At 41.0% G+C, this 13,514-nt stretch overlaps 1 protein-coding gene across 2 annotated transcripts in view; it reads left to right on the top strand.

Annotated features, from left to right (window-relative positions):
• MBOAT1 (membrane bound glycerophospholipid O-acyltransferase 1) overlaps positions 1-13,514 on the top strand; it is a 112,927-nt gene that overhangs the window by 81,989 nt on the left and 17,424 nt on the right. Inside the window, exons 5-10 of one of the 2 annotated variants that reach the window (XM_022586759.2) lie at positions 569-624; positions 2,666-2,720; positions 4,183-4,366; positions 6,345-6,471; positions 11,063-11,166; positions 13,136-13,200. In XM_022586759.2, the coding sequence (XP_022442467.1) occupies positions 569-624; positions 2,666-2,720; positions 4,183-4,366; positions 6,345-6,471; positions 11,063-11,166; positions 13,136-13,200 (591 nt within the window). Of the gene's footprint in view, positions 1-568; positions 625-2,665; positions 2,721-4,182; positions 4,367-6,278; positions 6,472-11,062; positions 11,167-13,135; positions 13,201-13,514 lie in introns of both variants that reach the window. The other variant, XM_022586758.2, reaches the window with a different exon arrangement.

Raw genomic sequence — 13,514 nt, 5'->3', positions numbered from 1 at the left:
GTGCTATTTTTGGTCACTAAATGGTTTATTTACAGGCAGCTACATTTTACAAATGTATCTTTTACTATGTGTGAATGAAAGAATTGCCTTTAAATAGAACAAAGCATGTTAGAGCATATTCGCATGAAGAAGCCAAGATACATATCCATCCAGGTGGAACCAGGGCACTGGATTAGGTCACCTCCCAAACCAGCGCTACTTACATTTAAATGTGCATTTGAGTTCCATGGAGATCTTGTTAAAATGCAGGTTCTCATTTTCTGGGGTGGGAATGGAGTGTGAAAGTCTATGTTTCTGACAAGCGCCAGGCGATGCTGGCAGGGCTGGTCCTAGAACTTAGCTTAGAGTAAGAATGCAAGAGGGAGTTTCTCCGGTGATCTTCTTGTTCACTGTTGCCTATCTACTTATTTAAAGTGATTTGGAAGGGAAAAACAATTGTTTGAATTCTGTATTTTTGTATTTTATTTCATAACCTTCAAGATGAAACACTACCATGCCCAGAAATGGAATAAGTGTTTTCTCCAGTGGCAGTCCTGCCGATCTTGATTGTTTTCTATCTTCCTTTTAGGCCTTTGATGATTGTCACTCAGAAGATCACAACCTTGGCATTCCAAGTTCATGACGGTGAGAAAAACAGCCCTCCTTTTGGTTCTAAGAGTGAGCCTGACCTTCAGAGCTCTTCTTTTCTACTGTATACACAGTTCAAAGGTTAGACAAGGGCTGGCAGATCTTGCAAAAAAAATTGCAGCCCACTTTAATCATAGCTTTTTACTTTCCCAGCTATTATTTACCATTTCCCTGCTGCATCCATAGTCTTGGCTAAAATGTTTATATTGAGAATGGTGGGTTTTCTGTTTAGTTTTACAGTGTTTTAAATTTAAGTTGATGTGTGGTGCTCTCTGCCCTTCATTTCCAAATCCATTCAGAAGAAATGGAATCCTTTTTCTTTGGTTTAATCTCTGAGAAGCTCATGAGGTAGTAAAATGTTAAACAGCATTGGCTAGTTAACCATTTTTTGGGGGTGCGGGGGATTGGAAAATTATCTAATGAGATTAGCCCAAACCTATAAAAAGCTGGGAAGAAAAATTATCTTTTCTTTATATAAAACTGAACATTTTCTTCGCTCAGGCCCTTCCTGATAATGGCCAGAAAGTGTGATTATTTCCACCGTTAATACTGGGTTCCAGGAAAGGAGGATGGCCCTTCCATCCATGTGGAAGGTTTCAATATGGGCTTAAGAGATGCCAGGTGCAATTAGTAAAGGTATCTTCTGCGGATTTGTACGGCTCTGGCAAATACTTTGCGACTGTTGAAATTTCTTTATGTGTTGACGGGTTGGGAAGATTTAGTCTCTGCTAGCGAGTCTTCCTGCTTTTCCTTACAGCTGGGGAGCTGATTTAATTTCGTTTTGACCCTGTTTATTCCTAGTTCATACTTGGTGATTTAGTCATTCTGTAGAGAACTGAGTAATTTTATTCTGAGGATGGAGTCTTTCTAGGGTGAGCAACTGTCCTGGTTTGCCCAGAACCCAGAAGTTTCCCAGGATATGAGATTTTTAGTGCCCACATTGGCAAAGTCCTGGGCAAAATGGGGTGATTTGGTCAATATTTTTGTACCTGAAAACCATTTGGTAGTTGTTATAGACTCACATTAGCACCGTAAGTCAATAGCTAAAATCAGTTTAATTCCTGGGATTGCCAGAGGTGTACTATTTGATGAGATCTTAGAAAAAAGTGAGTGTGATTTTTTTCTTTTATTAACATTGCTTCTTGGTTTTGTTTTGTTTTTAATACACAGGATTTTTGCCTAAATTTACTTTTTAAAGCATTCTCAGTTTACCCTGTTTTTTGGAACATCCCTTACATGCAGCAAAATGTTTATTTGCCTTTTTCTTTTTTTTTTCTTGTGTGTGGGAGGAACAAGTAAATCCCAGAAACTCTCTGCCTTCTCTTAGGCATGTTTTTGAGTTGCCTTGATGGTAACCCTAATCAGTCTTAGCTGAATATACAGTTTTAAAGTCGACTTCTTCTGCTCTTAAGATGACAGTTCGGTTTCCTTGACTATTAGTTAACATACAGATTTTATAGGAAGCACAAATGTGATTTGGTTGGGAGTTTTTCTGGCATGGATGGGTTTTAAAAGAAGAAAAACCTCTTGTTAATTCTTTTGTGTTTTCCGTGCATTCAGGGTTACGTTTCCTGTTTTTTTTGGAAGAGGAAAGTCCCCTATTCCTTTCCCCATCCATTCCATTGCATTCCCAGCTTATACCAGGTATCTGCACCCAGCATAATCAGGAAGGCAGTTAGGCAGGTGCTGGCTGCAAAGGCAGGCTTATGTCTCTCATGGAGCAATGAAAACGTATACAGCGTGGTAAGGAGTGTATGAGGTGTGAAGGGTTCTCTGGGATCCATGTTCATACTGTGTGAATTAAATCGGGGTAACCCCTGAATTCTCCCCTCTTCATAACCTATAGAGACTTTCCTCCTCACACGTGTCCTTACAGGCAGCCCTTTGATCCATTGAAAAAAATGGAGAACGGGGACTGTTTATGATTGATGAAACAAAAACGAATCACTTCTTTCAAATGAGTTTTTATAAGCCTCTTTAAGGATTAAGTTATCTACTTCACTTAAAACTTCTTATTTCTCAATATTTCTTTTCATAGGATTAGGTCGAAAGGCTGAAGATCTTTCCACTGAGCAACGTCGGCTTGCTGTAAAGTAAGTTTGACAATATATTCTTGAGCCCCTTGGGTATCAGTATGCAGAGATCTTCCTTAATGTTGTTTATTGAATGAATCTGCTATTGATGGACACTTGGGTTGTCTACCAGTCTTTGGCTCTTATAAACGGTAAGCCATGATAACCTTGTCCATAGGTCATTTTAAATGGGTTTGGGTATAGCTGTGGGATAGATTCCCAGAACTGAGAGTGCTAGATCAAAGGGTAAATGGCTCTGTATTTTGTTAGTTTTACAGGATTCTCCTTCAGTGGGGTTGTTCTCTTTATTCCAAAATTATTTTTATTGGGCATGTGTCTGAGGGTTGCCAAGAAACAGTTAATTATCAGTGCCTATCAGTATGATTATGCTGGCATGAAAAAAGATAGGATGTGGGGTTGGAGAGATAAATATGGGCTGGAGAATAGGATGAAGGAGGAAGCTGAAGGTGGTCTTTGGCCAGTGTTGATATGTAGTAGAAAGAGGATGGGTATTGGAGAGGAAGGGAGGCCGTCTAAAGTAGGAGAATAACGCTGACAGAGGAGCAGAAATGGCTTATGGGGTAGCACATGGGGAAGAGTGGTGCAGCCATGGTGGAGGGTTCCTACCAGAGAGTAGCGGGAAATAACTGGGATATGTAAGAGAGGGTCCCAGCTTCATTCCTTCATTAAGAAATTGGGACTTGGAAGCAATGTAGAAAGTTATCATTGGAAGAGTCTAATGAACCAAGTTCTTTGCTAAGCATCATGGGGGTGTAAATGCTATAGGGCATAATTCCAGTGACTGGTTAGCAATGGCATCTGAGGAAGCCTTTCCCCACAATTCTGTCCTACTTGAAGAGCATGCCCTTTCAAAGGCCCTTAAAACACTAGACAGAACTGGTCTCTAGAAAATTTTTTCCCGCCACTTCCCTTGTCCGTTGTCCGGGACCTCGTGCCTGGTTGCCAAAGCAGACAAGAGGCTGTTACAGCTGCAGTTTGTGTGGCCTCAAGTGGAAACTGGTTCTACCCATCATTTGTTTTGTATTTATTTTGGCAGTTGGGAGGGAGCTTTCCCATTTCAAAGCATCTCAACCAACTCCCGTTAGGTCGGGTTCCCACCTTGCCTTATGTTCAGTACCTTCATTTTCTCTGGTACACAGACAGCCAAGGTTGTTGTTGAGAAAGAGCATTTCCCAGCCTCAGGGTTGCCTTTGGCCCACTCCTGGCCCTCCGCGTTTATAGCTGTGGGTGGCCAGCAGAGGGCGCCACGGAGTGCTGTGCCGTCTCTGCGCCACCCACCTCAATAACTTCCTTTCAACTAGATTTCTCCTTGGACGGATTTTTAAAGAACCAGAACAAGGAAAGATCATGCCGCGTTTAACAACCCACAGAGACAACACCTGTGTTTACGATCGGCATATTTGCAATATGAACGAAAAATCAAAGACTGAAGACTCTTCAACCTTTTACTTTATTTTCGCAGAGCAAAACCCTCCTTTTTGGAATACGTAAGCTACCTTCTCAACTTCATGAGTGTCATAGCAGGCCCTTGTAACAATTTCAAGGAGTATATAGCCTTCATTGAGGGGAGACATACACACATGAAGTTGCTGGAAGTGAACTGGAAGAAAAAAGGCTTCCACAGCCTGCCAGAACCTTCTCCCACTGTAAGTTTTTAGTGCCAAGTATTTACCCAGAGGTCCAGAAAATGAGCTTTGCCGCCAGGGCTGACTGTCACTTTTAATTGTTCTAATTAAAAAGCCAAACAGTTTATCAGAAATCTTGGCTGGTAACATTTTCCCCCGTTTGTTTAAAATATCAATATTGGTATTTATTTGCAGTAGTTCTCTGTGTTGGAGCAACAGATGTTTATTTCACAGAGCCAATTCACAGCTCATTGGCTGGGAATATTGAAGCAATTAACCCATTTGCCAACCAGCCAATATTTAGTGCCTACAATGTGCCTATGACTGTGCTTGTTAACACATTCAAATTTATGAGTGTTTTCTCTTTATGAATAGAAATTCATAGACAGCCAAAAGATACTATGTCATAAATGGTGGAGGAGGAAAGAGTGGGACCAGAATAAATGTGCTTTTTATTGCAGATCCTGCTTTTATGGCAAGGGAAACCAGTTTTACACTGGCATGCCTGTAGTTTGGTCATATTGACTTTGAGAGAGTTTAGGTGGTTTTTTTAAACAACATTTAAATTTTAATCTGAAGTGTATTAACCTCAGATTAGTCAACATGCGCTTAATTCATTGAACTTTACAAATATGCTGAATTTATCCAGATCAAATATCTTATATTTAAGGGAAACCTGTAATTAATTGAAGGGATGGGGAACATTGGAAAGGGAGAAATTGAGGGTAATTTAAATATTTTTAAAGTGCTACCATCAGGCAACATTAAGTATTTGAAAATTTAAGTGATTGATTAATAAAGCATGCATTTTTGGAGAGTTTTGACACATTTGGGTCCTCTGCACTTTATGATTACTTAGATGTCTCAGCCCCAGGGGCTTTATTGACAGAATCTAGGAGTGAGGTCACTGTGGCTGGGAGACATCAAAGTAACCACAGGTGTTTCTAGGGAGTATCTGTCACAGGAGTGCTGCGTTTCACATACTTGAATTTGGAAAATAACATTATTAGAGAGTCTTCACATCACCCTCCAAGGAGACTCTCGCATTTTTTTGTGCCCAGAGAACATGAAGCGGTTAAGGTTCCATTTTGGCTAAGGACACATGGATGGGAGGGGCTGGCGCACACAAGCTGCTGGCCCCTCAGCAGTGTCGTCATAGTTAAGCGTGGTGCGCACTTAACGGGGAGCCCCGCACTGCTTTCAGCCCCTTGTAAATATTCACGCGCTGAAACCCCAAGCCACCCTCTGGGGGAGGTGCTACTGCTATCCCTATGTTACAAGTAAAAGAAGTCTGTTTTTATAAAGTTGGGAACTATAATTCTGTTGACGTTTGGAATGTCAGGGGAACCAGGCAAAACGATTCCATCCAGAGGAATTTAAAACCTCTGTATAGCTTAACCCCAGAGCAGACTACATGTAAACCAACCAGAAAGGTTTTCTAAAGCTTTCTACTACCTGCCCACGTCCTGGCTCAGACATGTAATTATGTGTACATAATCCTTCCCAGCTAAGCCTCTGTGCCCCTTGCTGGCGATTCAAACCCATTTCCTTGGCTCTGCTGGCTGCAGGACCGCAGGGCCAATGGTTCTTTCTTTCTGATGGAAGATTGCCACCCTGTAATGTTACTGATTTCTCTTATGTTTTGGGTAATAAAACCACCTGCCCATTGTTGGTAGAATGTGCCGGTAAAAGTTTTCTTTTGTTTTAGATCCATCCACCTCAGGTGTCAGAGGTGTGTTCTGCATCTAAATATAGCACATAATGCCCATCACCCAATACGTGCCCTGAGGAAGAATGCCTTTTGCCACTCCTTCTAGAGAATATTGCCAAAGCAGCTTTGAAACGGCTTTGTTCTCAATGTGCCTTTGCTGAGATTGTTTTCCTCATACCAGTGTCTTCTGAATAGTTACCTCATTTTTCCCCCCATTTTCAGGGAGCCGTGATACACAAATTGTGCATGACCTTGGTGTCTCTCCTTTTGTTTTTGACGCTTACGAAGACCTTCCCTGTCACCTGCCTGGTTGACGACTGGTTTGTTCATAAGGCAAACTTTCTGACCCGACTCTGCTACTTATATGTTGTCATGCAAGCCTCGAAGCCCAAGTATTACTTTGCCTGGACGTTAGGTGAGTTTGTTGGAGGGTGCTAAATGAATGAGGGAAAAATGATACTCCTTGGATGGCTTGGCCAGGGCAGCGTTTGGATCAGCTAATCTAAAAAAAGTCCAATGCATGATGGAAGGCAGTTGAGCCAGGGTCACTTTCTACCTTCCGGAGTAACCCTCTTCTTTCCCGCCGCCCATAAACTCAATTATCTGTGATAAGGAGGAAAGAAATCCCGGCTGTTGTTATTAACAGACGTCACAACCTGGAAGCTGCTTCTTCTACCAATCCTACTTGGAAAGTTAGGGAAAAATTCCAGAATGATCTGGCTTTCTGGTAATTTTTCTGGCTTGTCTGTAATACAGGATATACACTGACTTAATTGTATCAACACATGAGCTCATTTAGGTTACACTTCTTTAAGAAATTGTTGGTTAAGCTTTATACCTTAGAAAGAAACTGATTTCAAGTGACTTTTTTTTTTTAAAGGTAGAAAGTTCAACTTAGTTTGGTATTATCACACTTTTTTTTTCCCCTGTGAGATATCTTTAGTCAATATTAAGCTTCCATCTCTTTCCTTTTAAATAATTTTAGACCAGAAAAGTTGAAACCTTTGCTAAAGTGAGCAATAAACCTTCTGTTTACTTACCAAGAATGGTAAAGTATTTTGATAAGGCATGGTAACCGTACCTATTTCACATTTGGAACCCTTTCAGGAATGGAAGTTTAACACCTTAGCTGCCAGTGACCTGGGGCTTGATGTCAGGGAACAGTGACTTGGTTTATGAAGCCAAATAGATTATTAAACTCAGTTCCCAGTGCTTAGTCCATATTTCATAAGGGCACAGCACTTAATTGAGTTCTCTTCTCTCATTTCATGCTCCACGTTTGTAGCCCCCAAATCAAGTTCGTAGCTACTGTTTTTTTTCATTTATTATTTTTTTTATGGTAAAATATACATAATGTAAAAGTTGCCATTTTAACCATCTTTAGTGTTCGATTTAATGGCATTAAGTTCATTTGCAGTGTTGTGCAACCATCGTCACCACCATCCATCTCCAGACCTTTTCCTGAAACAGAAACTGTCCATTAAACAAAGGAATAACCCCCCATTCCTCTTTCTTCCCTGCTCCTGGTCCAAATTATTTTTAAAGGTCACAATGTTCAGAGACCAGTTCAGCCTAGCGCAGTATTTATGTTATGCTTGACCAGAGAGAGACTTCAGGGCTTTTCCAAAATTTGCCACGGGGGAAATTTTGTTTCTGGTCCCATTCAGTTTAATTCAAGGAGTTTTTTTTGTGGAGCACCAGTCTGTGTGCTATGAGGAACTCAAAGGTGAGTAAGATATCTCAGCCCTCAAGACCGTTGCAGTCTGTGAGGACACAGACGTGTACACCAACCAGGCAATGCACGTCAAGAGCTGCCCCAGTAGTAGGATTACAGAGGGGATGATGTATATGGACTGGTCCTTGGGGGAGGGGCTTCCAGAGTCTCCGTGTATCTGATCCCTTTTTCTGCAGATGCTTTATTATTGAAAAATAATTTCCTTTGTAGGTAGGCATTGGGCCTACTATGGATGGAATACTGGGCATATTTTTGTATGTGAAGTAGAGTTTTTGCTTTGCTCCAACCTTGAGAGAGAGAGAGTGAGAGAGTGTGTGTGTAATAGAATCTCACTCCTTTCCTAACCTCTACTTCTTCACTTTTCCTCCTTTTCTTTTCCCCTCTCCCTCCCCTTCCCGCTGCCATATTCTGTATCCCAGGGCTTATGGGCTGGCTTCTGGAGTAAAGCAGCTCCTGATTTAAGGAGGAAAGAAAGGCCATGCCGTAGTCTCATAGGGAAAGTCTAACACGAGGTGGGTTGTGCTGGCGGGGACCTGGGTGGGGAGGGGCTTACAGGGCACAGGGGTGTCTGCCATCAGTCTGCTCGTTGCGGAGTGACCCCAGATATTTGGAATAGAGGAGTGACCCTTTCCATGGACAGCTTTCTCTGTGGACTCACCTCTTTGTCTGTTCTCCCCCACTGCCCTTTCTTTATTGTTTCTCGTGGCTTCCATAGAAACACTTCATTACTTTGGCCTCAATTTGAAGTTTGTTGTAGTTTAGATTGCGTGGGCTGGTCTGAAATTAAGCTTTGTATTATTTATGAGTAAAGAAGCAATGAATAGTGTAACAGGGAATGTTTAAACTGCTTAACTGAATACTTGTTTTATCCAGATCTTTCAAACACCATTTACATATAATTGATATACTAATAATACATGATTATAAATTTAATCCTTAAAGCTGGCCTTTTGATGAATCTCAGCTGAGTTGCACTGTGTAAGCCTAATTCTAGTTACCGTTTCTATTGAAAGAGTACAGCTATTTTCTTTGGACTTAGCATAGGAGGCTGGTTGGTTGTTTTTCTTCTACTAATTAGTACTAATGAGTGAGACTCAATTTTAGCCCAGGCTGTGTTCTAAAGATCACAGATTCCAAAATGTGGGTGTCTAAATGAATTTATCTTCAGTCATATGTTAGAGCCGTGTACGATGCAAGCGAAGCCAGTTTTAGACTGGTGAAATTAGAACCTCTAACTGCTCTAAAGCAAAAACCAGTCTTGGATACAGGGTAGCAGAATGCGCTCAGGGGAGCAGGGAATTCTGACCTCCTCTAAATGCAGCAGTTCGGAGAGTCACCACTTCTGGTTCTTACATTTATCTTTCAGACGACTCCTAGCCACTCAGGCTGTGGAACCAGAGTTCTAGTATTCAGATTCTAGCACTGTTTAACATTAAGATCACTCAGGTGGTAACATTACTAAGCTTTAATCTTCTTAATAGCAAGATGGGGGTGGTAATAAATAATGATAATAATGGTGGCAGCTAACCATTCTTGAGTGCTGACTTGGGCCAGGCCCTGTGTTATGCACTCTACATATATTCAATTTGGTTTAATCCTTTCAACATCCCTTTAAAATGGGTACTGTTATTACATCCATTTTCTACGCAGGGGAATAGGTTTCTGGAAGTTAGACAACTCTCCCAAGGCTGTGAATTGACCCTGTTCCCAAGTGGAGAAGGGAACCCAGGAGAGCTGTCATTCCCACCCTGAACCACCACCTTGCTCACAGTGGTGTGATTAAATGAGAAATGTCTGTGGAATGCTTTACAGAATCCTGGGAAAACAGTAAGGACCAAAAAAAAAAAAGTCATTATTCTTCTTTTTTTTAGATCTGAGGCTGGAGATGGGAGAGGGAATTCCTGGGTTGCCATGCTGGTCCCAGCATGGTCAGCCCAGCCCTGTTTTTAGTTGTCAACACAACCCTCAAGGGCTTGTCCTCTCCTGGTTTAGTTTATTTCTGTCATTCACAGTTTGTGCCCACACATTTTAAAACTCTTGGTTTCTTAACTGGTACACTCTGCCTTTGTTCTTCTTTTTCTTTTCCACTGAGTTTCCCTCCGGTCGGCTTGGGAGAAAGACATATTAGGACTCGGTACTTTTCCTCCTTTCTTCTAAAAGAAACCAGATCATTTTACAGTGAAGCTAAAAATAAGATAAGCGATATTAAATCATCAACGATGCCAAAAAAGAAAGGAGGCATACTTAGAGCGGGTGATTTTTCTTCAGAAGTCCAGCTTGAGTTGGACCTGAACTCCCATAGAAATGGAATGAACAGAACTAGCGAAGGAAAGGTTTCTCTGAGCTCTCCCCCAGATCTCAGACTTTAAAATTTCATTAGTTTATTTTTCTTAGGAAAATATTCTAACAGACTGAACTTGAAAGAAGATAAGTGAAGAGAAAAAATTAGCCTCTTGGCTATCATAATACAACTGTGTTGATTTCATCAGATCTCTTTTTGAGTGTAAAAAATTTCATTAAGGAATTGAGTAGAACTGAAATACAGCAGGGGGGCATTTTCATAGAGTTCAGTGAAGTGACATAACGGTGGACACAGGAGCTTTTGGACTGACTTTGTGGGTAGGGTGGCTTTGGTCATTGTGTCCACATGTGGCCTCTATGGCAGCTGGTCCCAAATTCACATCTCTAGAACCGTTCTTTTTCTTAGGTTCTAAATTTTTCTAACTGTATCTTGGCTGCCCCAACTGATATCCTACTGGCATGTCATGCTTAACATGTCCAGAATGAGCTCCAATTTCTCTTTCAGAGCTGGTTCTCCTCCTGATATAATGATATCAGCCTGTGTCCCGCCATCTTTAATGACAGCTCTTGGACGGAGTCCCCTATATCTTCTGGTCTCTGAGCTTATATGTATTTTCACCTTTTTCCCTTTCTCCCCTTATACCAGTTGGTCACTAAATCTTCCTGTTTCTTTGTTTTGCTTCTTCATTTCTCTTTTTTTCATTTTGCATTCTGTGAGCATCTAGCACCTTCCTTCTTACTTAGCAGGTGCTCACTAAACGCTAGTGAATGAATAAAAATGAATAAAAGTTGAGGTCACCCAAGAGCCCAAACTGATTGATAATGGTGCCAGGTCCTTTAAATTTATTTTGGTTTCTTTTCCAAGGAAACTCTCTCTCTTCATCTTAAAGCTAGACAGACATTTAGTATCTTTTGAAGCAGCAATGTGACTTTTGTTCCACATCCTAATGTGTTGTTTTAAAAACCATAGCTGACGCAGTGAATAACGCAGCTGGCTTTGGGTTCAGCGGAGTGGATAAGAATGGAAATTTCTGTTGGGATCTGCTTTCTAACCTAAACATCTGGAAAATTGAGGTGAGTTTATCATGCTTTTGAATCAAGCTGCCATTGTGAATAAAGCAGATGGTTTGCTATGAGTGTGGTATCCATAGAAGTTTATCATCAGTGTGCGAGGAAAAGCTGCTATCAGGAAATGCTGGCTCCAGCAGGCTCGGGGACATTTTGTATCTTGGAACTTCTTTCCTTTTTTTTTTTTTCTTTTCTTTTAAGGTGCCTACTTTCTTGGCAGTATTAATGGTTCAAGTAGTAACAACACACGAAAAATCTGAAAAAGAGCCAGGAAAATCTTTTTGTTGCTTACATTCCTGTTCCGTCAACTAGAAAGTACAGATATCATTTTCTCTTGTTCACATTCTCCTTTCCTCAGTCAAGGGTACAGACTAGCAGTTGTATTTAGATTTCAGCATTGCCAGTGTTCTTGGTGGTTCCTTTGGAAACATTTGTAATGCGTTCGCTTTTAAGAATTGTAATTGGTGCACAGCTTTTAGGCCACTAGAATTAGCGTGGTTTTTCTTTTTCGCTGGCTTTGTTCTTGGACCACAGTTCTGGATATGTTTCCGTCTCTAGAGGTGGTCTCTCTGGGGCCCCATCCTTCTTGGTTCCCTTGGCATTGTCATCCCTCGGAGCTGAAAGGAATGCCAAGTCTTGGGCCCTTTTCCTCCTGGCAGCTGGTTGGGAGGAAGGGCATGATTCTCAACATACCAAAGTGTTGGTTCTCCAGCCACGTGACTCATGGTTGCTGGTGGTTGATTTTCCACCTGCCACAGGGCAGGCAGAGTGCCACTGGAAAGTTTGGGCAGAAAGGGGATGCCCTATAGGGCAGGAAACCCGGGATGTGGAGACTGACAACCTGCCACCCACATTTGGTGGAAACTAGGCCTTCAGGAGACCTGTGTTCTGGGTAAAGGGCTGAGTTATGTATTTATTATAAAAGAAAACCAGAAGGAGAAAGCTTGTATTTCCAATAAAGTTGATATAGAGCAAGGAGCTAAAGGATACCAAGGAAGTCCGACTTATTTAAGGCACCTTGAAGCTGTGTGTATAGCATTTTATCAGCCATAGAAGGTGTCTAAATGGATAAATAAAACTCCGTAGGGTTTTGACATTAAAAACTCATAGTACAAAAGTCTGTCTGTCCGTCCATCATTGGTCTGATATTTCTCTCCCTTCCTTCCAAATATATTACATTAGGCCAGTGTGTGGCCTAAGATTTTCTTACGGTTGAAACAGAAAACAGTGACATTTGCACTTTTCAACTTCGTTAGGAATTCTGGTTCTTAAATGTTTGCTTCATGCTTTCTACCACCAGCCTTTATTAAGTCCTTTTTTCTTCTTTTTTCTTTTGAATGAGAAAACCCAGTTGATGACTTATTTTGGAATCTCTCTTTCTCAATGGTTGATTTACCTGCATCATTGCCAGTTGGGTGATATCTGTTTCCTTTTCTGTATTGTGACTCCTTCCTGCATAAAATCTCCTTACTATTCTAGATACAATTGGAAGCATTTGAACCTGTGCTATTTGTAGAATAACTTCACCAGACTGACCTGGTTTACAGATGGCCACAGAATGAAAAGATGACAATTAAATTCAAGCCGTCTCCGTAAAGGCGCTAAATTCACATGATGAAACTTTTCCGGTGGCAAATCCCATTTTAGAGTATTTAGTTTTAAAATTCAGATGACTTAAATTTTGTGTTTCACCAGAATGGAAGGAAAACCTACAAAACATTCCTTCAGTCGTCCTATAATTTGAAAATAGATTGAGAAAAATTGAGACTTTGTGAGCCAAGTTTTAGTTGCAAAGTAAATCTTATAAACCCCCGAAAATTTGACTGTGTGTGATGGAACAGCAGATCTGCTCCTGAGTCAGTACTCACTGTTGGAATAGCACGTCTAATCTGCCGCCAGGGAAATTCTGGGGAGGACTTTCCATTTCTTGGGGTATTTTTAAAGCTAATGATAGGTGTTATTTTCTCCTTTCTAGACTGCCACAAGTTTCAAAATGTACTTAGAAAACTGGAATATTCAGACAGCTACTTGGCTAAAGCGGTAAGGAAACCAAAAACGACCTCATTACTCATGGCACTGGGATATGTTTAGATGGGTGTCATTAGATGAACAGCGATAGTCTGCCAGTGGTAACCTCATCTGACACTTGTGTTTGGTATTAACATCTATGCTGTGTAAATGAAAAAGTAGAAATACAGTAATTTGAGAAGGTCACAATGTAGCATATTTATTTTACTGTACCAAATACTTCATACTGCCATTACTGTGTACCAGGTACTCATTTAATCCTCATAACAATCCCATGAGGTGTTGGTAATTATTATCCCCATTTTACAGATGAGGAAAGTGAGGCA

Source organism: Delphinapterus leucas, chromosome 10 (genome assembly GCF_059928025.1).
Source record: "Delphinapterus leucas isolate spDelLeu-1000000601 "Yukka" chromosome 10, BTC_Dleu_Yukka2, whole genome shotgun sequence".
NCBI classification, from domain to species: Eukaryota; Metazoa; Chordata; class Mammalia; order Artiodactyla; family Monodontidae; genus Delphinapterus; species Delphinapterus leucas.
Note: the sequence above shows the minus strand (reverse complement) of the source record. Positions and strands in the feature narration are given on the sequence as shown.